The sequence below is a fragment of the Panthera uncia genome (genome assembly GCF_023721935.1).
Source record: "Panthera uncia isolate 11264 chromosome B2 unlocalized genomic scaffold, Puncia_PCG_1.0 HiC_scaffold_24, whole genome shotgun sequence".
NCBI lineage: Eukaryota > Metazoa > Chordata > Mammalia > Carnivora > Felidae > Panthera > Panthera uncia.
Genome location: NW_026057580.1, coordinates 20,721,951 through 20,748,019, shown reverse-complemented (window position 1 = coordinate 20,748,019; position 26,069 = coordinate 20,721,951). Strand labels below are relative to the sequence as shown.

The window sequence follows — 26,069 nt, the reverse complement described above, 5'->3', positions numbered from 1 at the left end:
CCTGTGTGACCTCACTCCCTCCATATCTCACCCCTCCTGTGTGCTGCTCCCAGAAAGATCTCCATTACATTCAGCTGTTCACACACTACGTACCGTTTACTGAGAAGCTATTATGAGCCAGGAAGCACCTTAGGTGCTTTACATGTACTGTCTTATTTTATCATCACAACTACCCCATGAGGAAAATTTTAGTATCTTGAGTTTGCTGCTGAGAATAGCTCAGGCCCAGAGACTCAGTAACTTGGCTTGAGGTAAATACAACTCTAAGCCACAGAGCTTTGTTTCAAACCCACATTTGTTAGCTTCAGTGGGTGTATACCTGGCATCCAAACAGTGCCTTCCCTGCCCACTTCCCCAGTTGAAGTCTTCTGGGTGAGCCTCCTTCAGAACCTAACTGGGGTAGTTCTCATCCCTCAGGCATAGCCGACTGCCCCTCCACTCCCACGCCCATACTTAAGAAGGGCTTCTTTCAGGACTCACTCTTTCCCTTCCACTGACTTCTTTATCTGGATGCTACTCTTCCTTCAAGTCACATTTCAGATGACATACTCACTGACCACTCAGGGTTTGCTGATTACTCCTTCTTGAAATGTTTCTGATGTTCCTTGTCTCTGTCATTCTCTTGACCCTAAGAAGATCTCCCTTATTCTGTTTTATGGATTTTGTATTCATGTCCTCTCTTCCCTATTAGGCTGTTTGCCTCATCTAGGCAAGGACTATGTCTTCTGCCCCAGGGTACCTTTGGGGAGCAATACATTGCAGTTTTGTTAATAGTTAAGAACCGTCACCCAAACGGGGATAAATAATCTCTATTAGGACTGCTGACCTGGGTTTAATTTGCTATTTCTGCTTCTCTGCTCTAATTGTCCTGTCTTTTCCTCTCCTTGTAAACTCTTCCTGGGCCAAAATAAGATGCCTTCTATCTGTAAAATGAGTCACATGAAATTCCCCCCCACACAATTAATCCCTTTTATATTAAACTAATGTAGACTTTAACTTGCCTGTGATCCTTGCTCAGAAAAAAACTGCAAGGGGCACGGGGGTGGCTCAGTCGGTTAAGTGTCTGACTCTTGGTTTCGGCTCAGGTCATGAACTCACAGTTCGTGGGCTTGAACCCTGCATTGGGCTCTATGCTGACAGCATGGAGCCTGCTCAGGATTCTCTCATTCTCCCTCTCTCTCTGCCCCTCCTCCACTCGACCTCTCAAGCTCTCTTTCTCTCTCAAAATAAACATTAAAAGAAGAAGAAGAAACAAACAAACAAACAAGAACTGCTAGCCCTTCTTAGACTTCTTAGCCAGCAATTTGTGCTCAAAACATATATCAGGCCAAGCATGGAAGGTACCCTACTCCTTGCCTAGAATCCCCTTCTCGAAAAGCTTAAAAACCTACTTCATTTTCCCCTGAATTAATTTGCCCCATTCATTCTGCTTATCCACTGGGTATCTCAGCCATTGCAGTGATGCGTTTTAAGCAAATAGGTAGAAAAGAAGGCCACAGGGTGAATACTTACAAGCCAAGCAATGTTTGTGCTTGTTACTTTTGGAGAACCTGGAAGCCAACTTAACTGAAACAGGTAATCAGCCACGTTGGGTGATTCTAGAAGGATCTGTCCTTTGGTTGAGGATTTCCTGCCAGAGGGGCTCCTTGGTGGGAGCTTGTCTTTCAGGGAAGAACCTCCTGAAGAGTTTTATTTTGTTCTCATTCACTGGCCACATTTCCTCTCCCTTCCCAGCTGCTTGAAGTTACTCTATCATATTATAGCACTCCCAACCTCTGATTCTTTGGGTGCGTTATTACTGACTGTCTTTCTAGATTTGGATATTCGCAGGGGCACCTGGGTGACTCAGTCGGTTGAGCGTCCAACTTTGGCTCAGGTCATGATCTCGCGATTTGTGAGTTTGAGCCCCCCATCGTGCTCTGTGCTGATAGCTCAGAGCCTGGAGCCTGCATCAGATTCTGTGTCTCCCTCTCTCTCTGCTGGACCCCTACTCATGCTATGTCAAACATAAGGAGGGCTTTACAGTGTATTATTATTGGAGTCACTTCTGTGAGGAAAAGCCTTTTGGAATTGAAGAGCTCATCCCACTGTCCAACGGCCCTTTGAGGCTCCCTTGAAGGAGACTGTCAATCACGTTCTGACCATCTGGTGAGCAAACCAGCAGTTTTTCTAGCTGTCGTACATGAACAGGATTGCTGCTCACAAATACAAAAGTGTACTATTTCCCCATCAACAAAATTAATAATGCAAACAGAAAATAGTTTACGTGTGGCTGTACTCACATGGATGTGCCAGGAACAGGAAGACTGCATGTGCGCCAAGATGAAGAATCAGGTCACGCCCCGTCTTCTGAGCCACCCTCTTGTTTCTCATCCCCTGCCTGACATTTTCGCCTTTGCTGTTCTTAGAAGCGGAGCTATTTCTCCCATCTCACTTCAGGGTCTTTGCAGTGAGATTTCTCCTCCTCCTTTCTCCTTTAAAACTCACATCGTAAGGAGTGCTGTGTGCCTCATGGACACACATGAGTCAGAGGGAAATTGAGAGCCTTGGGCTATGAGCCTGTTGTCTATTTGAACAATTTCCTGTCCAAAGGGTCTGCAGACTGTTGGCTGGTCATCTCAGCCCAGAGCAGCTGCCTTCTCTAATACGAACAACCAAAGCTTCAGCTTCCAGTTGGTTCCCTTCTGGCCATTTTCATGGCATGAATTCCATCATCTGGAGGGACTGCACCTAAAATAGTTCTGGCCCCTTGCCTGGCGCAGGATGCAGCCAGAAATACCAGTAATAATCAAGTGCTTACTTTCTAGTCAGCTAATCAAAACAGTTTTCTACATAAAGTTGTTATTGACTTCAGAGAAATACCATTTGTTAAATTGTCAATAAAATAGGAATTGCGGCATTTCTGAGGTTCTGGAATTAGATGTTTCTTCCTAAGTATATGTGGGATTACTTTTCTTTCTCAACAGCAGATTTCCTCCAATTTTTTGTGTTTTCCCCCTTGCCTTTCAGTCTTTAAAGAAGCTCAACCACGCCAATGTTGTAAAATTAAAAGAAGTTATCAGGGAAAATGATCATCTTTATTTTATCTTCGAGTACATGAAGGAAAATCTTTACCAGCTCATTAAAGAAAGGTACAGTCTGGTCATCATGACTTTAGAAATAAATATTGCAAAGTGGATGGGTTTTCTTTTTGTTTTTGTTTGTTGCAGTCGTGCTACTTAGGCTTCACTGTTTAAAGCTGCCCGTTAGATGAGGGGCCCAACCCACATTCCTGCTTTGGAGGCCTCATGATAGCATCACAGAAGCTACTTTCAATGCAGCCGTTTTTCATGTTTCGGTGGGTTATTCACGCAGAGAAGCTCAGATTGAACAGGTCCTCTGCAGCCCTCATTCCCACAAGGAAACATGGGCAGAACCATTACAGGTCAGGGTGTGACAGCTTTGTTTATTTTGAGACCTCCACTGAAAACTTGTAGGTTGACTGCACTTCCTTTGTTGCTATAGTGCTCAGGGGCTTGTGTGTTGGGAAGAGGACACTAATAAAAAACTCACCTGCTATGGTCATTTTTAACTCTGAAAGTGAACCATGTAGAACCCTGGGGGTATATTTTTCTAGTAGCAAGTGAGTGCCGTTCACAGCTTCTCTGCGTGGATTCGGTGAACAAATACTATCCTCATTGTCACTACGAACACTGAAGCTGTAAGGTTTGCCCAACCAAGGGAATATGGCAGGATCCACTATGTTTCATAAGGACTTTATCTGGAAGGCCTCAGATTGTCCCCATTAAAATTTTTGAAGTTTTGTTTTATATTATGAAGAGAGAAGATTTTTATATGATAGATTGGAGGGATTTGGGGGTGGTGGTTACTATGATTTTTAATCTTCTTTGTAACATAACTGAATATACTAATTACCAATATACCAATACACCAGTGTTTACAAGGTAGCCATCTTGTGTGGACAAGTGGTTGTTTCTCTTTGGTCTTTATTATCAGAAGATCTGGTCAGATTAGTGTCTGAACAAATATTTTCTTAAAATCTTACTATATAACCAAAAGAACATGAACACAGGGTATTCAGATTCATATGTAAATCTAGACTTACGACTTTTTTCCTCCTCTGCCCCATACAGAAATAAGTTGTTTCCTGAATCTGCTATAAGGAATATCATGTATCAGATATTACAAGGACTTGCATTTATTCACAAACACGGTAGGTGATTTGGAGTACTGTGTTTTTTAATAGCAGTGAAATGTTGTCATCAGGTAGAAGATACAGGAAGCATCAGGGCCTTTTGTAATGGACTCCCAGAAAAGGCTGAAAGAGTTGAAAGGCTGACAGTGGGTTTTGGAATACATTATCTTTCATAACTTGATTTCTGAATTTCTCTCATTATTTATCATGTCTGTGTGTTCTTATTCTTTAGGCTTTAACATTAAGCTTGTCATAGATCTAAAATTTATTCCTGCTCATTATCTGGTGTATTAATGAGAAACCTAAGATTAGAATTCAGAGAAATTTCACGTGTTATGTTTAATCTGCTGCTTTGCTGTGGCTTCTCATTTTCCTAATATATTTCAGTTTGTTCAAAAGCATTAAAAAATGGTCTAACAAAATTTATTCAACACAGGAAAATAAAATCAATTAAAAATGAGCAAAGAAAGACAAAGACAAAACAAGGTGTAGATATAGCTGGGGGGAGCAGGGGAGTTAATCAGCAAAATGCACGTCAGCAAGTTCTGATTAGTAAAAGAAGCAGGCTACAGATTTAATTCTGAGCATTCTGAGCAAAATGGGAAACATGACCAACTGCATCCAACATAGTTACCCACTCCCCCCGCCCCAATCCGGTAAAAACAGTCCAGTTGCCCAAGAGAAGCAGAACTGTTCTTAGAACTAAGACCAGAGAGGTTTCTCTCGTGGATCCTTATAGACGTGACAGTATGTAATGTGACTTCATGGCAAAAATGAAGTGACAAGTTACATAGAGCAGTTTCATGTTGTATCCCTCTTTCTAGGCCAGTTACATCACCTGATCAGAGAAAACAGTTCTAATGGGGCCCAGTATGATTCATTGTAGGGATGGTCTGCATAGTTCAAGGAGAGATTTAGAATATCTAGAGGAATGGATGGCCACATACCCTTCAGGAAATTCTCCAATAAATACTATTGTTCTTGGTTGAGCTTTTGAAAGGTATTGAGTAGCAATGACTTTGAGGCTATATTTTCTAGCAAATACCTGGGGTGTTACTACATCTCTGCCACTAACTGGACACAGACCCACCTTCTTATAAACACAGAGCCATGGGATGGACGTGTCCATTGGTGTAGCCAAGAGTTCCGTAGGGGGTCATCTGAAGTCACTTTAACTTTATAGACAGATGCACCAAGCGTTTGATCTTGCGTAGGCAGAAAGCCATTCACCCCCAGCCTGAGGATATTGTTGCCATTGCAAATATTGCGCCAGCAGATGAGTTTCATTACCCAATAAGGAACCTGGGTGGAAGCCCTTTGATAATACAGTCGGTACAGATTTGACACAAATTGGCAGTGAGTAGAAAAGACATTGTGTCACAGCTGGTGGCATAGGTCACCTGGGATCCTTCCCAGCCTCCCTCTTCCCCTCTAAGTAGTCCTTTGGTTAGAGACTAAATGAAACACACAGAGAGGCTATCTGTGCAAATCCATGTCAGCCTTGGCACATACTGAATAATCGAGTAATATGCAAGACTGAGTCCACTTGTGAACCAATTCCAGTAAAAAGTTTTTAGTAAAAGGTCAGCCTCCACAGGCTCACCAAAAGACTGAGACCTAATCATAGGACCCCAGAGCTTCTTCATTCTCCTCAAACCTCACCAACACATTAATAAAGGCCCATTTAGAGCACTTCCATCTACCCAGCACAACATGTCTGGCTCTGAAGAAAAAAACAGAAGGCATACTAAAAGGCAAAAAATTAAGGTTGAAGAGACAGGCAAGCATCAGAACCAGTCTCAGTATGACAGTGTTGTTGAAACTGTCAGACCAGGAATTTAAGACACCTATGATTAAAATACTCAGGGCTCTAATGGATAGAGTAGACAGCATGCAAGAACACACAGGCAATTTGAGCAGAGAGATGGAAATTCTTAGAAAGGATTAAAAAAATGCTAGAGATCTAACACATTGTAATAGAAATGAAGAATGTCATTGATGGGCTTATTGGTAGACTGGATACAGATGAGGAAAAGAATCTCTGAGCTTGAGGCTATCTCAGTAAACACCTCCAAAACTGAAAAACAAGGAGAAAAAATATGGGGGGAAAAAAAACCCAGAACAGAATACTCAAGACCTGTGGGGCAACTACATAGGTGAAACATACATGTAATGGGAATACCAGAAGGAGAAGAGAGAAAAGAACGGAACAAATATTTGAAACAATAATGACTGAGAATTTCCCACACAATGTTATAGGTTAATTATAATTGATAATACTTGGATGGACCCAAGGACATCATGTTCAAATGAAACAAGTCAGAGAAAGACAAATACAGCATGATATCACTTATGTGTGAAATCTAAAAAAGCCAAATTTGCAGAGACAGAGAATAGAAGGGTAGTTAACAGGGGCTGGGAGGTAGGGAGAGTAGGGAGATGTTGGTCAAAAAGTACAAACTTTCAGTTAGAAGATGAATAAGGATATAATGTATGGTGTTGTGATTATAACTAATAATACTGTGGTATATACTTGAAAGTTGCTAAGAGAGTAAACCTTAAATATTCTTACTACAATAGAGAAATAATTATGTGTGTGTGTGGCGGGGGGGAAGGTCAGCCTGATCTGCTGGCATTGATAGAACCTTCAGTTACCAGGATTCATGAAGGATGGCATGAATTTGCAAAACATGAAAAACTTCTGGTGTGGTGTCTGAGGGACAAATAGGGGGAGAAGGGTAACTTACTAGGTTTAAGAGCCTGGGAAAAGGATATGATGAGAGATCAAAGTTCTTACTTTGGTTCTTACTATAAATTAGATTCTCAAAAGAGAAAGGTCAACCAGAATGTTTTCACACAGGGACAGTCATAGCATCTGAGTTACTGGGCTGTTTGCTCAGTACTGGAAACTGAGAAGCAGACCTAAAAGAAAGTTAATATTCATTGGCTTTCCCTTCTTTTCCTTTCGGTTGCTTTTTCATGAGATTCAGGTATTTGTTGCCAGAAAGAACTTGTAGCCTTCTACCTGGGTCTCTATCTAATCCCATCAAATGAACACACACACACACTCACACATGCACACATCCACACCCACAAATGCCCATGAATGTGTGCACATGCAATACATATTTGTATCCTGTAATTTAGCATCCAGATACTATTGTGACACAACAGCTCTTTGAAGCTCTGCACTCTCAGTTTCTCTCACACTCATTGGACACTTGGATTGCATGTGAAGACAGTGCAAGGGAAGGCTCAGTTCATGCAGCAAGTCAGAATACCTTTGCTCTTAGCACCACTGCTGCTACCAAATATTCTTGTGGACACTTCTCCCCAGCTGTTGAGTGCCCAGTTCTAGTTTAAGCTTAATAACATTTCATCTGTCACCTTTCTTATTTCCTTGCCAACTTCTTAGAAAGGACAGATGGTAGCTATTCCTTCCAAAGAAGAAGAAACTGAGGTTCAGAGAGGTTTGAAGCCCTGTCAAAGACTCCACTGCAACAAAGCAGGGAGGAGATTAGCTCGGATATCTGTGCCCATTTGCCATGCTCCACTAGAAAAACCCATCTTCTCTCAAGGAAAACAAAGGAATAAGAGGTGAAAAAAATAGCAATAATAATTGTAGGTGGGATGGATATTAATTTTACAGGTCTTATTTCATTTTTATTGATACATGATTTTCAGAAACTGTATAATGGTTTTTATGTGGTATTGACTTGACTCTGGTTAAGTGCACATGTAACTCCGTAGTATCTATCCCTTTCCTCCAGTAATGGGGAAAAAAAATCATCTAAATCAGCTGTAAGATTTGTCTTGTTAGCTTGTTCTCACTGTGAGAAGGTGCATTCTGCCCCTAGAGAGTAGACTCCTTTGAGAGGGGAGAAGAGCGCTGCAGGTAGTTGCTATGGCCATAGTTCATGTCACTGAGTACTTCCCCCCCCCACCCCGCCCCAGGGAATGAAAACATGACTCCACTTGGTACTGATTGAGCAATGCCAAAGCATATGTACTTTGTCAGAATTAAATAATTAATGCAAGCCTTGCTTCATCCTTGACCTGCCCTTACAAATATCCAGCTCACACTTACCTGTGCAAGCAATCAAGAATGCCTTAGCTGGCTTGGACGACAGTGTTTTGCCCTAAGAAGTGGTTCTCTGCTTCTGTGTTTCACTACTGCCTTGCATTGCATGACCTTGAGTCAGCCCTTGGCCTTTCTGTATGTTGCTGTCCTAATGGCCTTCTTGAGGAAAACATTGTAGGTTTAAATCAGTAATATCTGTGAAGCTACAACTTCCACAGCAGGAAGGCGCACTGCATAAATTCAGAGTGCTTAGGTATTCACTGGTTATTTCCATATATTCATATCAGGTTCATCATTAACAGAATGTGGCGGAGGAGAGAAAGCCTTCTTTGTGGCTGGATGTTTTCCCTTGCCCAAGGGTTGTTAATGAAAAGTAAGCACAACACAGTTTCTGCCAGGATGAAAGGGAAAAATCCCTCTTTTATTCGACTGGCATGGGGTACCCTGAAATTAAATCGAAGGTCTGTTCCTGTCTTCTGGAAGCCAAGCAGTTTTGAACAGGAAGATTCTTATCTAGATAGCACTTGGCCTTTGCATGATGTCTGAATGACCCAGCTGTAAGCGTTTCCATTGTGAATCAGAAGCCCAGAGGAAGAAGTGGGCTTATTGTTGCAAGCTCCAGTGCACACATCAGCAGAACACGTACCTGGCTAAGAACTGGATCAGAGCTTAGCACTAGCTCCTCACAGGTGAAGTACATGACTAGCTTCATAAGCCTTCATTCTTCTGTGCAAAAAATGCAGCTGTGTCTGCCCACCCCCCTGTTGGGGGGTAAAATGAAAGGATTCATACTACTAATAATGACAAGGTCTTGCAAGGTGCCAGCGTGCCAAGCACAGCTCTAAGAGCTTTGCAAAATTAATGAATTTGGTCCTGCAAAACAAGCCCTTAAGGTAGATGCTATTTTTTCCTATTTTACAGATTAGGAAAATAAGGCGCAGAGAGCCTAAGTGATCTGCCAGACAGTGAACAGAATTGGGATTTGAAACTGGGCAACCTGATTGGTCTCCACACTTAACCACTATGCTGTATTGCCTCTCATATGGAAATTATAATGTTTTGTCAAAATAGAGATGAATAATAAATGTACATGACACGAGGGTCTTATAATTTTAGTTACCAAGGAATAGAAATCATCGGTATAGGGGCGCCTGGGTGGCTCAGTTGGTTTAGCGGCCGACTTTGGCTCAGGTCATGATCTCGCGGTCCGTGAGTTCGAGCCCCGCGTCGGGCTCTGTGCTGACAGCTCAGAGCCTGGAGCCTGTTTCAGATTCTGTGTCTCCCTCTCTCTGACCTTCCCCTGTTCATGCTCTGTCTCTCTCTGTCTCAAAAATAAATAAACATTAAAAAAAAAAAAAAGAAATCATCGGTATAAGGCTAATAATAGCTAATTTAGTAATGGAAAGAACAGGAGGCTAGGTCTTCTACAGATATATTCACAAATGCTTTCTAGTTATAAAAGGCTTATACTCAAATACAGTCTAACAAACAGCATATGTCAGCTGACAAATACAGTTTTCGTTAGTCATTTTTAAAAGTCTGTTTGCAGTTAATTTTTTTCCTAGCCGTTGTTCCTCTGATTGTTTTGGGCCTGAAGTATGATCTATAGAACGTGAAGCCACTTAGATACACGGGGGACCAGAATCTTCATGCTCCTCATTTTATTAGTGCATCTGTTCTAGTAGGATTAAAGAGGAGTTAGCAGTGAGGGACCGGATAAAGCTTGACTGATGGGAGGAGGTAGTTAGTGCTCACAGGAGCATGACCTATAGTGGAAGCAAGTTACAAGGTCCAGAGTGCAAGAGGTTAGGTGTATCCCAGTACAAGTCGATGTAATGGGATGAACTGAGCAAGGATAAGGTGCAGCTTTGTTGAGGTGGGTGTTACACGTGGGTGCAGAGGGAGCTTGCCATGGGGCTTGGAGGCTGGAGGAAAAATGACTCACTATAAGGGAAATGCCACATAAGTTTGGAAATAATAATTTCACCCAAATAGAGGAGAAACAGGGAGTCTAAGAGGAGAAACAGCGTCCATCTGGACTTGAAAGGACTAGAACCACAAACCAAGATTTAACTGTGTGGATTGAGAGGGACAGAGTAGAGCAGAGTAGTACATTAGCTCTAGTACATTCTTATAAGATTGTGAATAATTAACCACCGTCCCACCTTCACCAGCTCCGGTGACTCACTTTTCCCATCTGTTCAGTAAGAAAATGATGTTTGTTATTTCTTTTTTTCACTGGTGTGTTTTTAAGGCTCTGAATGTTTAGGAAGAGAGGACCCACAGTTCATATATTTTCAGGGTGACATAAGTCTTCCTGTGTGCACTGACGAAAGGTCACTCTCTGATAACTGCTTGTGCCTTTGCACATTCTTAAGCCGGTTCCAAGATGGGAGCATACAATCAGGCCTTCTGGGAGCTGGAGCGTGCTCTGAAGAACAGAGGGTCCAAACACGATGACTCAGTTATGCTGAGTCTTAGAAACTGCCCACTTTAGTGTGCGTTAACAATCTTTAATTTGTCTGATAAGCCATCCAAACTTATCCGCATCACAAATTGTTTTTGGGGCGTCAGGGTGACTCAGTTAAGCGTCTGACTTCAGCTCAGGTCATGACCTCACAGTTCGTGGGTTTGAGCCCCGCATCAGGCTCTGTGCTGCCAGCTCAGAGCCTGGAGCCTTCTTCAGATTCTGTGTCTCTCTCTCTCTTTCTGTCCCTCCCCTGCTTGCACTCTCTCTCTCTCAAAACTAAATAAACATTTAAAAAAAATTGTTTTCTTCCATTTTAAAGGCCATCTTTGACAAATACTGCATTACCCTTTGAATATACTGATAGCCTCAAGTTTGGTTCTTACTATAAATTAGGTTTAATTTACTATTATTTTGGTTAGGATACTTAAGGAACTGGTGTGAAGAAGGCCATAAGGCATACATTGGTATAATGGCGGGATAAAGAATGAAGCAATGGAATATATACATATTTTTTTTTTCTTCCCATACAAACAAGGCACATATGCATATGCATACACATATGCAAATAGCCAACTCCCTGTGCCTATCTCTGGTCTAACCCAGGTAGGACTCCTTTGATCTTCTCTATGCCTTGGATAATGGAAAACAGAAGCAGCCATTTGGTGCAAAAGAGGTACTTCCTCTTCTCACTTGTGGCCCTCTTGAATATATATGATCCCTTCTGCACTTTCAGCCTCTTCTGTGTGCTCTGTACTTATATTTATTTTGTGCATCTTAGCCATTTGCCTGCAGATGCATCATTATGCCATAATACCATCCATTTGGAGTGTGACCTGATACCAAGCTCTGGTGTCTTCACCAGGTGAACAGAGAGGAGTGTCTTTTGATTAAAAAACACTATTGCTTTCCATAGTGCATGACATCTAGTGCATGTTCAAGTATGACTACATCACAGTTACCCTCCCCTTCCTCTAGAGCAGAGAGGGTTTTGGGGAAATAGCCTTGACTCGTAGATTTAGTCCTGCTGGAACTCCCTCCATGCTGAGGACTTCCTGCTCTGAGCCCTCAATGTCTCCCACACTACTTCAGGGTCACTGCTCTTCTCAGTTCTCAGTTGCTATCTTGTGAGACTTCCTGCCTCCTGGTCTTCCCTCTGTTGTCCCTGTCTACTTGACCAAGATAGATTTGTCTCCGTTAAGCTCCTTCATGTTCCCTACAAACCTACTGAAGTCCTTTGTTCTGTCAATAAGACTACCTTATGAAACCATCATGCTCCTGCCACAGTGCTAGGCATTCAGAAGAAATAGATCTGTAGCCTCTACCCTTAAAGTGCTCCATCTAATTATAGAGAGATGGTCAATATACTTGAAAATGGTAGAGTCTGCTCAAGTTCAGAAGGGAGAGCCTGTCATGTCCACCAGGGCAGAACTATGCCCATTGAAGTTGCTTCTGAATCCACGGAGCCTCACATAGTACCTGGGCTGGAGTGGGCCCTCAGTGAATATTTATTGGTAGGATGAATGAGTGAAGAAGACTAGCATAGTTTGAATCGCTTCCTGGAAGAAGGGAAACTCAAAACAGGTCTCAAAGGATGGCAAAGATTGGGATTGACACAGATAAAAAGGAACAAGGGTACAACATTGTTAATGGGAATAGACGCAGTGAACCTGAAGGAAATGAGGGATTTTATGTGATTGGAATACACTTTACACATACTGGTGATAAGTACTAGAAAAGAAGTCTATCTCTGTAGGTAGACTGAAAGGAGTTCAAGCTTCTTAAATAACTTAAAGGAGTCATGGATGCGTGTGTGTGTGTGTGTGTGTGTGTGTGTGTGTGTGTGTGTGTGAGTGACAAGGGAAAGACAGTGTTTAAATTATCAGGAAGTGTAGTAATCCAGAGAAGCTGGAGTGAGAAAGGCCTACCAGAAAGTGGCAGTGTAGGGATGGATGAGGAAAGCAAAGATTTAGGAGGAAGGAGTATAAAAGGGCAGGAGGGGTCACATGGAGATATTTGGGTGAGAAACAGAACATATTTCCATGGCTGTTTGGAAAGGATCCAATATAACTACAAGAAACTGGGATATCTGATCGAAAGGTTTGGGAAGGAGAGATGATTTGGGAGAGGAGAAAAGTGGTTTGGAACAGGTTAATGGGGGAGACAGTGACATACCCTGTTGGAGACACAGGTCCAGAGAAGGGTAGGAAAGGCACATCTGAGATGTAGATCTGAGCGTTTTCAGCATAGAAGTTGTCAAGGAATAATGTGGCTCTTCCGTGCTGGCTGGTGATTACTCCCATAATGTGCTAGTTGGGATCCATCTTTCACAACATTGATAATGACAGCACAGGACAAATAACACCATCAGCGGCATTCACGGAGTTGTATTTCCAGTTTTTGTGTTCCAGTGAGATTTAGAGTCACATAGAATGATGTCTCTGTCAGTGATGCTCTGTACAAGTGGAAGGTTTTAGGTTTTCAGAGGCATTTATCACCGATCAGTGGGTGTTGGAGTGCAACAGTTGGAGGTTCGTGTGTTGAATGACCTGCCCACACCCCCAAAACTCTGCTGCAACTGAGACAGGATTCCCATTTGATGAGCTGTCTTTGCCTTTCACAATGTATGCTGCAGATACACCTTTTCTCCTTCGTTAGGCAAATAATAAGCATTTAACACTTAAACATTTGTTGCAACACACCAGAATCTCAGATATGAGTAGGTCATATTCTCAGATCTCTTGTTCCTTAATCAAAAATTGCATTTGTGGTTTTCTTGTGACATAAACTCTCAGAACTCGTAAGACTTTTGTCTTTTGAAACGGTTTTAATCTCAAATTCTTTCTGGCTGACTTGGCCAGGGTAGGCATGATTTTTTTTTTTTTTCCTTGAGTGACAATTTCTTTTTGCAAAGTTCTCTCAGCCCACAACTGAGTTTTGATCATTTAAAAGTTGTTTTCTCTCTGGGAGAAAAAAAAAAAGAAATTATGAAGATCAGCTTTTGAACTGTTTTACATTTTGAATTCATCAGTGGGAAATGAAAGAAGTCCTGTGCATAGAGCCTTCAGTGTCATTCCAGGCTACTTTTCAAGTTACAGCTATTACAAAAAGAGAAATACAGCTGCAAAGAGCAATGTAGGAGCAAACGTGCATTTGGATTCCTTCTCCACTGTCTCCACAGGCTTCTTTCATAGGGACTTAAAGCCTGAGAACCTCCTCTGCATGGGCCCAGAACTTGTGAAAATTGCAGACTTCGGGTTGGCCCGAGAGATCCGATCAAGACCCCCATACACAGACTATGTATCCACCAGATGGTAAATACTCTTTCCTCAAAATTATTTAATTGCACTTCTTTAAAAATATACCATTATAGGGCGCCTGGGTGGCTCATTTGGTTAAGCGTCAGACCTTGTTTGGCTCAGGTCATGATTTCACAGTTTGTGAGTTCAAGCCCCATGTCAGGCTTTGCAATGACAGCTCAGAGCCTGGAGCCTGCCTCAGATTCTGTGTCTCCCTCTCTCTCTGCCCCTCCCCTGCTCATTCTCTCTCTCTCCCTCTCCCTCTCTCTCTCTCTCTCTCTCTCTCAAAAATAAAAAATAAAACATTTTTTAAAAATTTAAAAAATATATACTATTATGCTGAGGATAATTTGAATGTCACAAATATTAAATCTTCACTAACAAAAACAGTACAATTTGAAACACATATTTGTAGGTATATTGGTGTTGTACCAGGTTTAAAAGCTTGTGCTGTAAGTAATTCCCCCTGATATAAATAATATTTTATATATAGCCCTCACTAAAGACTATTTCCTGGAAGAGTTGTGTAGAAGATTCTCCAAAGACCTGTCCGAAAAAAGCAGCTAATTGCTATTGTTAAAACTTTCAGACCCCAAGAATATAAGCAGCTGGCCATGACCAAGAAGTGGCCTACAGACAACAAGTTTTATGTTATCTCTTCTCTCTTCCTCACTCTTACTGTTTCTTAAGGATGCTGTACAGAAGAGTCATGGAGAGAAATGCTCAGTGAAAATACCATGAAACAGAAGCCCTAGTATATGACAGCATCCACAGCAGCCACCAAGTCTTCCTGAGTCCACCTACCACACTGAGCTAGACAGAAATTAGAAACAAGGTCGGGGCGCCTGGGTGGCTCAGTCTGTTAAGTGTGTCCAACTTCAGTTCAGGTCATGATCGCTTGGTTCCTGAGTTGGAGCCCCACATCGGGCTCTGCACTGAGAATGCAGAGCCTGCTTGGAATTCTCGCTCTCTCATCTTTCTCCGCCCCTCCCCTGCTTGCACTGTCTCTCTCAAAATAAATAAATAAAGACTTAAAAAAGGAAATATAGAATGCTTTTCACTGAGAATTGATTGTAGTGTGTCATTGAACTTCTGACCTGGAGAAGCAATAACCAGCAGTTCCTTTGTCCCTCCAGGTACAGGGCTCCAGAAGTGCTCCTGAGGTCTACCAACTACAGCTCCCCCATTGACATCTGGGCAGTGGGCTGCATCATGGCAGAAGTGTACACCCTCAGGCCACTCTTCCCTGGGGCCAGTGAAATTGACACCATCTTCAAAATTTGCCAACTGTTGGGGACACCGAAAAAGGTAATGCTAGGGAACAAAGGCCTGTTGGCTAAAGCCAGCAGCTTTTCCTGCTCCTTCAACTGCACCCGGGAGAGCTCTGGCCCTGTGGATCACCTGCTGGTCTTGCAGTCTTTCCCTCCACCTCAGTGATCCTTCCCTGCCCTTGTTTGCAGAAGCAGCTGCCTGCCTCCCTCCCTCCTGCTCTTCAGTGTATGTGTTTTGGTTCCCTCTGCTCTTCTTTCCACCATCTCTTATCATCATGGCTACGACTCCTGCATCTGTTCTGAAGTCTCCTGAGTGAAATCCCTCCTTTTAGCTGCATTCACGTATTTACCTGACTGTGAGATTTTCTCCCGCCCTCGCCGTCACCTTGGACTCAACACATCCGACACAGATTGTGTTTTGCCTACTCCCGGCTATCTTCCTTCCCCCATTGACCGTTTGTGCCCGCGGTCCCACGTAATCCCAGCACGCCGGCCTTCGGTCTGAGTTTCTTTCTCTCTCTCTCTCTTACACTCCTCTTCCCCTCATGCAAGCAGCCGCCGCATAATGCCCAGCTCTCACCTGGGAGCCCCACTACCGCCAGCGCAGGCCAGCCGTGACTGCCCCACCGCCTGTGTTTGCGGCATCTTCGCCGCAAGCCCTGCCCCCAGTTTATCTTGCAGCTAGATTCCCCTAGCTAAACGTCAGCCCTGGTCCCGGCCTCCCTGCTAAAAATATCTGCTGAGTCCCCACCTCACAGCCTTCTTCACTCTTATGGCCTGTCTCCCAAGTGGTACCTGCGCCCTCTGGGCTCTGCTCTTGTGGCGCCCCACTTCCGAGCTCTGCGCAGGCGCGCTCTGCACACGGGCGTGAATGTCTCACCTGACCTAATTTCACTCTTTTTTCCAGGCTCCTCAGTAACTTACGTCCTCTCTGCTGCTGTAGTCTCCTCTCCATTTCAGCTGTATTCCATGTTGTAATATCATTGTCTGTGTACATCTCTGTGCCCTGGACCATAGGCTTACCCAGGGCTAGGCTTTGCCTTGTGTTTATTTTCCCAGGTCCTAGCACCATTACTGGTACAAACCAGACCCTCAAAAATTTTTTGATCGTTTGAACAAATCATTAGTGCCACGTCTTCAAGATTTCCAGAGTCTCCTGCTAGAATCTCTCCCTTTTCTGGATGCCTGTACCTCGCTTGTGACCGTGATCACTTTTTTCTCTGAATTATTGTGTTTTTAAATAAATGTTTCATTTTCTCTTTTTGGACAGTGGCATCCTTAAGGGCAGGATTTATATTGGATTATTTTTGGATACCCAACAAGGGCTAAGCATGTAGTAAGCACCCAGTAACTATCTAAGTGAATAAATCATATAATCTAGCCTTAGTGCCACTTTACCTTACAAAAAATAAAAGCAATTATACCAGAATGTGTTTTCTAAAATAGTAGAGTGTTTGAACTAGAAGGGACCTTAAAGATTATTTGTTCATCACTTTCTGTCATATCCTCCAAAATTTAGTGTCCCATGGGAATGATGCATGATGCAGTGGAGACCTTTAGACTGAGTGAAACAGCTTTTTTTACTGTTGGACTTCTTAGCATATTTATTTTGAATCCTCAAGATGGGGATATTGTAATATGTAGGGTATCACAAATTTATTTAATTAGAGACAAAGTGTTTTGTTTTATTATCCACCCCCCCCCCTGCAAAATTTCTCATTAGCAGTTTCTAAAACCTCTGTTTCATGGAACACAATTAGGAAAATACTGATTTGAACCATCTCGTGTTAAGGTTATAAAACAAGTTGGTGGCAAATTCAGTGTCTTTTCCACTGTTGCCCAGACTTCATGTTCTTTGTAGTCTCTCCATTAGCATCCCCCTGGGTTTCATCACACACAGTGCTGCACTGTATGAACATGATAATGATATGATTGCTTTTCCATTATGGCTACATGTACCGGAATGTAAACTATCACAACACGTCAGCTAAGCAACATTTTCTATCTCTTCCTTGTTTCAGACCGACTGGCCTGAAGGCTACCAACTTTCAAGTGCAATGAACTTCCGCTGGCCCCAGTGCGTACCCAATAACTTAAAGACCCTGATTCCAAATGCTAGCAGTGAAGCCATTCAACTCCTGAGAGACATGCTTCAGTGGGATCCCAAGAAACGGCCAACAGCTAGTCAGGTTTTCTTCCATTTCCTTGTTTGATGCATTTCTTATTAAGTTCGTATCTGACTCTGAATAATTCTTATCAATCTCATAGGAAATATTTTATTTGGTATTATGGGTGGAAAATAATATTGAATGTCATTAATGATGTATAATACATAAAAACATAAAATAGTTTGAAACTCACTGTATATAGTTAATGGTTTAAGCAATATAGTGGCCTTGAAAGTTGGCATAGCTCTATGCCACATACATTCATTTTCACCACATACATGGAAATGAAAATAAACAGATATATTTACCTTTCTTTGGAGAATGTTTTCAAATATATTCTCTCTCAGTTAAGATTATGTAGCACTTTGCTTGTAAGGCAGTACTGGTCGTTGAAAGGGAATTTGAAAATATCTTGTAAAATCCAACTTGCTCCTTTTACAGATGACACAGAACAACAGATGAGATAGAGCTGGGATGATAACCACCATGAGCATTTTATAGCACTTTAGAGTTTGTGGATGCTTTAGTTTTTACGTGATTCTGACCCTATGAAGATTCCATGAAATAAGTGTTATTGTTTTCACTGTGTAAGTGAGAAAACTGAGTCTCAGAAAGTATAAGCAGTTTGCCCTAGTCACTCATCCAGTAACTAGTACAGATAGTACAACCAACTGCAGTTCCTTCATGCAGATGGTAGGTCTTGGCCTCATACCTCCTGTTTTCTCAATCTGCCTTCCCCCAGGCCACTTTGTCTTAGATTGTAAAATGCATCCAGAGGGGCGTGGTAATGCTGTGGCTTCAACCACTCCCGTGCCTCTTGCAAGGCTCAAGTTTGCTAATTGTCTCATTGGCGAGTTACATTGCTCAGAATGACGAAGGTGACCAGTTCTAATAGAGAGGATGATTTGGCCAAACAAAAGTGACAGGGACATGTGAAGATAGGACCAATGTGACAGTAGAATTCACTGGAGAGATGATAGTTGGGGGTTAAAGAATTATAGAAAAGCACGTTTCCAAAGGCTCAGAAAAGAAAAAGGCATAATTTGGTACCATAAAACTTTGGGTGGCTGGGGTTGGAAAGCTCTCAGAAGTACACTTCAGGGGATAAAATTCACAAATATTCTGAGGGCAGAAGAAAAGCTTTCTGATGAACCCAGTTTTTTAAAGTTGTACCCAAGAGATCAAAAAATTCTGGAGCACCTGGGTGGCTCATTTGTTAAGAATCTGACCCTTGATTTCAGCTGAGGTCATGATCTCATAGTTCGTGAGATCCAGCCCCACATCAGGCTCTCTGTGCTAACAGAGCAGAGCCTTTTTGGGATTCTCTCTCTCCCCCCCTTCTCTTTCCAGGTCACTTGTGCTCACTCTCTCTCTCTCTCTCTTTCTCTCAAAATAAATAACCTTAAAAGAAAAAAGAAAAGAAGAAATTCTGTAACAAGGAACCAAGAGAACAATGTGTACTTTTAAGAATAGTGTCATTGGCACCTGGGTGGCTCAGTTGGTTGAGCTTTTTTTCAAGTTAGATGCCAGGGTTTAAGATCAGTACCAGAGTATCTGTATTATTGGCCTCTGTATCTACACTTACATATAATAATTGCAAATGTTTATAACTATGTCCCAGAGTCATCAAGAAGGGTTATGTTATGTTCAGTGATTTCCATTCAAAAAAACTAGGGCATACAGGGAATATTTCAGAAAGAATTATCAACCCCAGCACTTTAAGATTTATTCCTTGACTATCTAGAAAACTGGATTGTTCAGAAGAACAAGGTTTGTCCGTGATTCTTGAGAGGCAAGTTTTAACTATATCTGTATTACATTTTTGGCATTCCTGGGGTAATGTACCTGCTTATTTTACACTTGATTCTTCAATCTTCCAGGATTATTGGCTCTCTCTGTTTTATATTATTTTTTTCTTTTTGTGAGCTGAGCAAATTGGCTCAGAAAGGTGAAACATTATATTTAAGGCACATAGTAAATAAGTTACCAAGCCAGTATCTGTGTTGAGCAAGAATACTTTTCAGAAGTAGCAAAGGTAATGGCAGTATAACTGGCTGCTTTATCCAAATAATTTTAAGTGTATACATTTTATATTTTAAATAAGGAAAATCATAAAGAATGTCACACATTCGAGATGCTGTTTTCTGGTTGGGTTAGGCTAAGAAACTGTAGTAAAATGGTCCCATGAAATGTAGCTCAGTGAGCCTGATGCTGTCAGTCCTCCCGGCTAGACTTTCCTCCTAAAGCAGCCCTATGTGTTATTCCAGGCGCTTCGATATCCTTACTTCCAGATTGGGCATCCGCTGGGCAGCACCACACAGAGCCTTCAGGATTCAGGAAAACCACAGAAGGATGTCCTGGAAAAGGCGGGCCCCCCTCCTCACATTAAGCCGATCCCACCTGCCCAGCCCCCAACCAAGCCACACACACGGATTTCTTCGAGACAGCATCAGGCCAGCCAGCCCCCTCAGCATCTCATGTACCCCTACAAAACAGAGGCTTCCAGGACAGACCACCTGAACCATCTTCCAGAGGACAAGCCAAGCCCGTTGCTCTTCCCGTCCCTCCATACCAAGAATCCTCAGTCGGTGAGCGATTTGCTAGTGAGCCTTGTCTGGCCTGTTCCTCCTCTGACCCCATTTATTGTGTGGAATGTTTTCTTTTTCAGCATAGAGTCTAATTATAATAAATGTATCTTTGTAATACCATGGGATAGTGAAAAGAGCTTTGGCCTTGGAGTTGAAGTTCTAAATTCAGGTTCTGGCTGTGCCTGTTAATAGCAGTGCGCGTGGTAGGCAACCGTGGTGTCGGGGTTGAGAGCCACCCAGTGCACTCACACTGCCAGAGGCTCCAGTCTCAGCTCTGCTGTTTCCTAGCTCTGTGACCCTGCGCAGTTTCCTTGGCCTTCCTGCTCCTCAGTTCCTTGCCTGTGAAACAAAGATAACAATTGCTGTCTACCTGATAAGAATTCTTTTGGGGACGAAATGAGTTAATACTTGAAAGAATTTAAAATCGTAGCTAGCACTTTGTTAGAACTTGATAAATGTTAGTCACTGTTATTATTAATCCCTGAGGACTCAGTTTCCTCATCTGTAAAAGGAAGATCATCATGCCTATCTTGCCCACCAGACCAGGCATGAGGATTAAATGTCCTGCTGCTTGTGAAGATGTTTTGAAAAACCACAAAGTGCTATAATAAAATTTGTATACTATTATTCCTATTAATGCCATCAAGTAATGCTGCTAATGCTGGGCTGTTAATTGAGCCCAGATCTTTCTTCTCCTCTTGGGCTGGTGCTCAAAAGAAAACAGTTTGGGTTAGATTCAATAATAACCCAGGGCATCAGGTGACTGGTTAGCTTTATAATGCTGTCTGCCAGTCTGATTTTTTCTTTCTTTCTTTCTTTCTTTCTTTCTTTCTTTCTTTCTTTCTTTTTTAATGTGTATTTATTTTTGAGAATGAGAGACAGAGCATGAGCAGGAGAGGGACAGAGAGAGAGGGAGACACAGAGTCCGAAGCAGGCTCCAGGCTCCAAGCTGTCAACGCAGAGCCTGACTCGGGGCTCAAACTCACAAACTGTGAGATCATGACCTGGGCCAAAGTCAGACGCTTAACCGACTGGGCTCCCCAGGCACCCCTGCGAGTCTAATTTTCTAACCCTTTATGCAAAAGTAGTATTTTTTTCTGTTAACTAGTGTTCATTCACTGAGTACTGGCTCCCAACCAACGCTGTGAGATACTGTGTGAGGCTGTTCGCTTTACCCCAGCCCACAACTTTGGAAGCAGCATGTATTTAGAAATTTCTTGTTGTAGCTAATTCTGTGATTAAATAGTATCCAGGTCTACTAAAAGGCAAAGAAGGCCTATTTGCAGTGTTTTCTGTTAAAGAGCAGGATGACTGACGTCTGAGCTGAGCTGTAATTCTCCTGCATCTCTAGGACAGACTAAAGCATGTTAATGCTTTCAGGGATGAGGCCCAGATGACAACCCAGCCATCTTCCCCGTGTGTGAGGAGTACCTTATATTCTTTTCTAAAATCCTTATCTTGTACAACAGTTGTCCCCCATAGGATGCAAACTGATGTGACCGGCGCAGGGTATGTGAGAGACAGAGGTCTGGGAACATGCTTTCTGTGGTTACCTTTTCAGATAAGCAGTGCATGTTGGGAATGATATGCCCCCCCCCCCCGGATCCTCCTTTTCATAAGCGAAGAAGTTTGGAATAGGCATTCCTTATGGGTGAGCTCCATTAATGCCAAGTATTACTTTGTCCCCCCAATGCTTGGATACGCAGAAAATGCTGGCTGGCCTGGAACACAAAAATGGGGAGATCAAGCCAAAGAGTAGGAGAAGGTGGGGTCTTGTGTCCCGGTCCACAAAGGATTCCGATGACTGGGCTGACTTGGATGACTTGGATTTCAGTCCATCCCTCAGCAGGATGGACCTGAAAAACAAGAAGAGACAGAGCGAAGAGACCCTCTGCAGGCAAGTGTACACCTGACGTCTGTAAACAGATCAGATCTGGGACTTGTGAAATGATCTGTGCCTTTCTGATGATGCTGTCGATCTCATGCTGACCTAAGTCACCTTCCCTTGCTTCAGATTTGAGAGTGTTTTGGACCTGAAGCCCTCTGAGCCCATCGGTACAGGAAATAGCGCCCCCACCCAGACCTCTTATCAGAGGCGAGACACCCCGACCCTGAGGTCCGCGGCCAAGCAGCACTACTTGAAGCACTCCCGATACTTGCCCGGTAACGGAAATACTTGCCTTTGCTCTTGTCATTGCTAACGAACCATTTGCCTGGAGTCATATTCACAAAGATTCTGTTTTGGAAGGCAAGTGCTTAGGGGCTTCTAGAACCTCGGAACTGGTGGGAACATCATAAAAATACTTGCTGAGGCCTCACGTTTTTATGTTCTAGAGTTGCCTAAGATAAAAAAATGTAGTGGAAACTGGGTCCAGCCCCTGGGAGCAAGGAACTGGCGAGAGCCAGGCGGCATGCCCGAAGCCCCGGCAGCAGACCAGGTTTAGGAAAAATTTGCAGCCCTGTGTGCTCTCAGGAGACCAGAGTAAGAGCTCAGTCACACTCTCTGGCGGTATTACAGGGGGTAAGCATAAATGCTATAGTTTGATGGGTGCCCGAGCCTCTCCAGATTCTCCAGATTCCAAGCTTACAGCCTACCGTTCATTCATAAGTTCATTCTGTCAGTAAATACGTGCTGAGAACCTGATGTGTGCTAGGCACTCAGGAAATTACGGGGACCACAGTCTGCAGTGGTATCACAGTCCATGCAGTGACTGCATACAGCAGCCCTGCAGACAATACTTTCGCCCCCATGTAGGTTGTATCCTAGTGGGGGGGAGACAGACCCTAAACAAGTAGACAACCAGTAGTTCAGGTGGTGATAAGTCACATTAAGAGTGATATAAGGCAGGGAGGAGGCACAACTGTAGATAGAGGGCTCAGGAAGGGCCTCTCTGAGCAACTGGGCCCCAAAGAATGGGGAAGAAAAAATGAGCAGAACAATCCAGGCAGAGGAAGCAGCAAGTGCAAAGTCCGGGGAGGCAAGAAAGGGCGTGGCTTGTGAGGGGAAGGGCAGAGAGGCCAGTGTGGCCAGAGCATTGTAAGGGGGTGATAGTGTGAGGCATGAGGCATCTTTGGGAGTCTTGTAAGACATTTGGAATTTATTTCATAAGCAGCAAGAAGCTGTCAAAGGGTTTTAGTTGGGGAGCATGCTGGGTTTATGTCTATCTGTGTGCTGAGTGGATGAGGGCAGGCCATAGCTCTCATGCAGGTGAGGGGCATGGTGACTCGGAGCTGGGACTGTGGGTCCCAGGGACAAGAGGTGGGAACGGCAGGCCCTGCTGATGTGTTGACTCCTCACCCTTGGTTGGCCTCCCAGGATGACCTGGAAGAAGAGAGAGCAGGTGGCAGGGTCTAGCAGTGGTCCAGGTGTCAGGTGCAAAGACTCAAGCTACAGTGACCGCAGGCCCAAGGGAGCAGGGAGGGAATTAGAGAGTTATTTCTTTTTGGCTCTAGGAGAGGAAAGAGGATAAAAGATGAATTCAGTCTTTCAGTTCTGAAAAATAGCTGCAGTGCTTGACATAAATGGGAAAGTGGGCGGTCTAGTGGGTGGTTTGGCTTAAAGTTGAGGTGATTGATTAAGGTCAAGGCAGCCTTGGAAACGAGGGAGTCAGTGAGGGTCACCGGTGCAGACCCGAGTCACCAGCACTTGATGGCACTAATGGTCCAGGTCAGGGGAAAAGATGGATCTGGGGGACTGGATACAGAGAGGAGAGCAGGGGCTGCAGAGCTGGTGGGGTGGAAGGGGGTGGAAAAAAACCTTGGGAAGGTGACAGAAAGGCAGTGGCCCTTGAAGGGGTACAGGTAAGGATGTCAGGACAGCACGAGACAGGCCAGGACAGGAGACGTGAGACACGCCTGTCGGGAGAAGCTTAGGAGACCTCTCTCAGGCTGCCCACCAGTGAGACAGGATGCTAAACCCAAGGATTGCATCTTTCCTCTGCCATCTATCAGAAAACAGCCTGGTCGGTTCTTGCTCCAATTGTTGAACCACAGGAAGTTTGGACAAATTGGGTTCTGTGGGAACTTCGTCACAAAATCTGGTGCAAGATTTAAGATGTACTTTTTTTGCATTTGAAAATCATTTCTTCCCCTCTAGGAATAAATATAAGAAATGGCATACTTCCAAATCCAGGCAAGGATTTCATTCCATCTAACCCATGGTCTAGTTCTGGTTTGTCTGGAAAATCTTCAGGGACAGTATCGGTAATCAGCAAAATAAATTCAGGTGAGTAGTGATTATTACTTCCTAAATGACAAGAGGCAAATTCTCTGAATGTGGCAGGGCGGGTACAGAGAGACAAGCTGTGGAAACGAAAGTTTTCTGGTGTGGAAACCCAGGGCCCCTTTTCCAGGCCTTTAATCCTGTCTCTTTCTTGGCAGCAGGCTCTGGGGACCCAGCCAGCTGCTTCAGGGTCTGCCTTCAGGAGGGGGGGGGGGGGGGGGCTCGTCTGACTTCCCGAGGCCCTGCCCTGCTGGCCATCCACCTCAGCCCCATCCGCCTTGATCCAGCTCGTCCCCTCCCTGTGATGACCCAGAGCCCCCCAGCCCCTTCTGGTTGGAAGGTAGACAGCTCAGAAGGCCATCCTCATTTTTTTTTTAAATGAGTAAGTGAATTTCATAAGCCTTCCAGGCTGGCTAACCCCGTTCCCAGCAGACCAGTCCACCAAGTCATTTTCTCTCACTCAGGCAACCCTGCCACATGCTGCTTCCCTTTCCACATTGTCAGGTAAACATCTGGGCATCACTTCTCCTGGCTTTATCCGTTATGTGTTCATTTATTTTGAGAAACCCAAAAAAGAACAAAATGATGCATCAACCTCCACATACTCCCCACCAACTCAAGGAATCAAAGTTGGCAAATACACACGAAGCCCACTCTCTAGGCCTTCTTACCCTTTCTCTCTTCCCCTCTCCTGATTTGGGTGTTAATTGTTTCTATGCATTTTTAAAAGATACATGAAATACATAGTATGTTTTTGCATGTTCAAAAATTAATGTGAACATAATTCTGGATGTATATTGTGATGTAGCAATCACACATATATGTAAGATACATAACATTATATACTGTATAACATATATAATATATATAACTGTGCCACACCATGATTTTATTACTTTTACTGGATCATAATTTATTTACTCTTTCCTTCTTGATGAGTGTGTAAACTGTGAACAATCTTTGCTATTAGAGCGCCGAAGGAACCTTGTTGGACCCCATTGTTGTGCACCTGTGTGAAGGTTCCTCTGGGTATAAATGTAAACATGTTCAGTTAAAGGGTGTGCTCATCTTTGACTTTACAGATGTTGCCAAATTGCTCTCCAGCAGGGTCTGGGAGTTGTGCTGTATCCTTGATGCCACTTGGTACTGTCAAGATTGCAAAATGTGTGCTGATGTGATGGGCGTGAAATGGCATCTTGTGGCGTAAACTTGCATGCCTCGTGTACTAATGAAGTTGAGCATCTTCTCTTGTGTTTATTGGCTATACGCTTTTTCCCTTTTGGGACCTGTTCAAATTCTCTTCCCACTTTTTTTTTTTCCATATCTATTCACCAAAAATGCAAAATGTGCTCTAGCATAATACAACTCCTCACACCTGCATTGCCACTCTGGCTTAACTAAGCAGTTGCTAGGAACACTGAGTTGTGAAGACACACAGCAACTCTACCACAAATTCCCTCTTTTCCTACTGGCTATAACTCCCATTTGTATAATGGCCCATAATAACATTTGTCATTGTTCTGTGTGTACCTTAAGTCTTAGTGATAAGGCTTCTAGATATCCATTCATCCATCTGATGTGTATTGATTACTGGCTATCTATAAAGCATCCTGTTGAGCTCCTAGAATAACTAAGATAAGTAGCATACAGTTCCAGCCGTTAAAGCAGTCTCAATAGAAAAGCACCATAAGAAGTGAATATATTTATTTTTTTTTTTTTTTTTTAATTTTTTTCAACGTTTTTTAATTTATTTTTGGGACAGAGAGAGACAGAGCATG

General features: G+C 43.2%; 1 protein-coding gene and 1 long non-coding RNA gene across 6 annotated transcripts in view; one reads left to right on the top strand and one right to left on the bottom strand.

Annotated features, from left to right (window-relative positions):
* The window catches only part of CILK1 (ciliogenesis associated kinase 1), a 58,396-nt gene that overhangs the window by 27,827 nt on the left and 4,500 nt on the right, over positions 1–26,069 (top strand). For 2 of the 4 annotated variants that reach the window (XM_049653806.1, XM_049653807.1), the window contains exons 4-12: positions 3,010–3,131; positions 4,134–4,213; positions 13,925–14,057; positions 15,179–15,350; positions 17,335–17,502; positions 19,749–20,069; positions 21,776–21,966; positions 22,084–22,232; positions 24,166–24,294. In XM_049653806.1, coding sequence (XP_049509763.1) covers positions 3,010–3,131; positions 4,134–4,213; positions 13,925–14,057; positions 15,179–15,350; positions 17,335–17,502; positions 19,749–20,069; positions 21,776–21,966; positions 22,084–22,232; positions 24,166–24,294 — 1,465 coding nt within the window. Of the gene's footprint in view, positions 1–3,009; positions 3,132–4,133; positions 4,214–13,924; positions 14,058–15,178; positions 15,351–17,334; positions 17,503–19,748; positions 20,070–21,775; positions 21,967–22,083; positions 22,591–24,165; positions 24,295–26,069 lie in introns of those variants that run through there. The other 2 variants (XR_007462738.1, XR_007462737.1) reach the window with 2 other exon arrangements.
* LOC125938577 (uncharacterized) lies at positions 10,774–21,785 on the bottom strand. 2 transcript variants are annotated; one of them, XR_007462740.1, is made up of 4 exons: positions 21,623–21,785; positions 20,188–20,408; positions 17,790–17,913; positions 10,774–13,706 (listed from the first exon to the last, which is right to left on the bottom strand). It is a non-coding gene; the product is annotated as an uncharacterized LOC125938577 (long non-coding RNA). The 2 variants fall into 2 exon arrangements; XR_007462739.1 differs by having other exon boundaries at positions 20,319–20,408.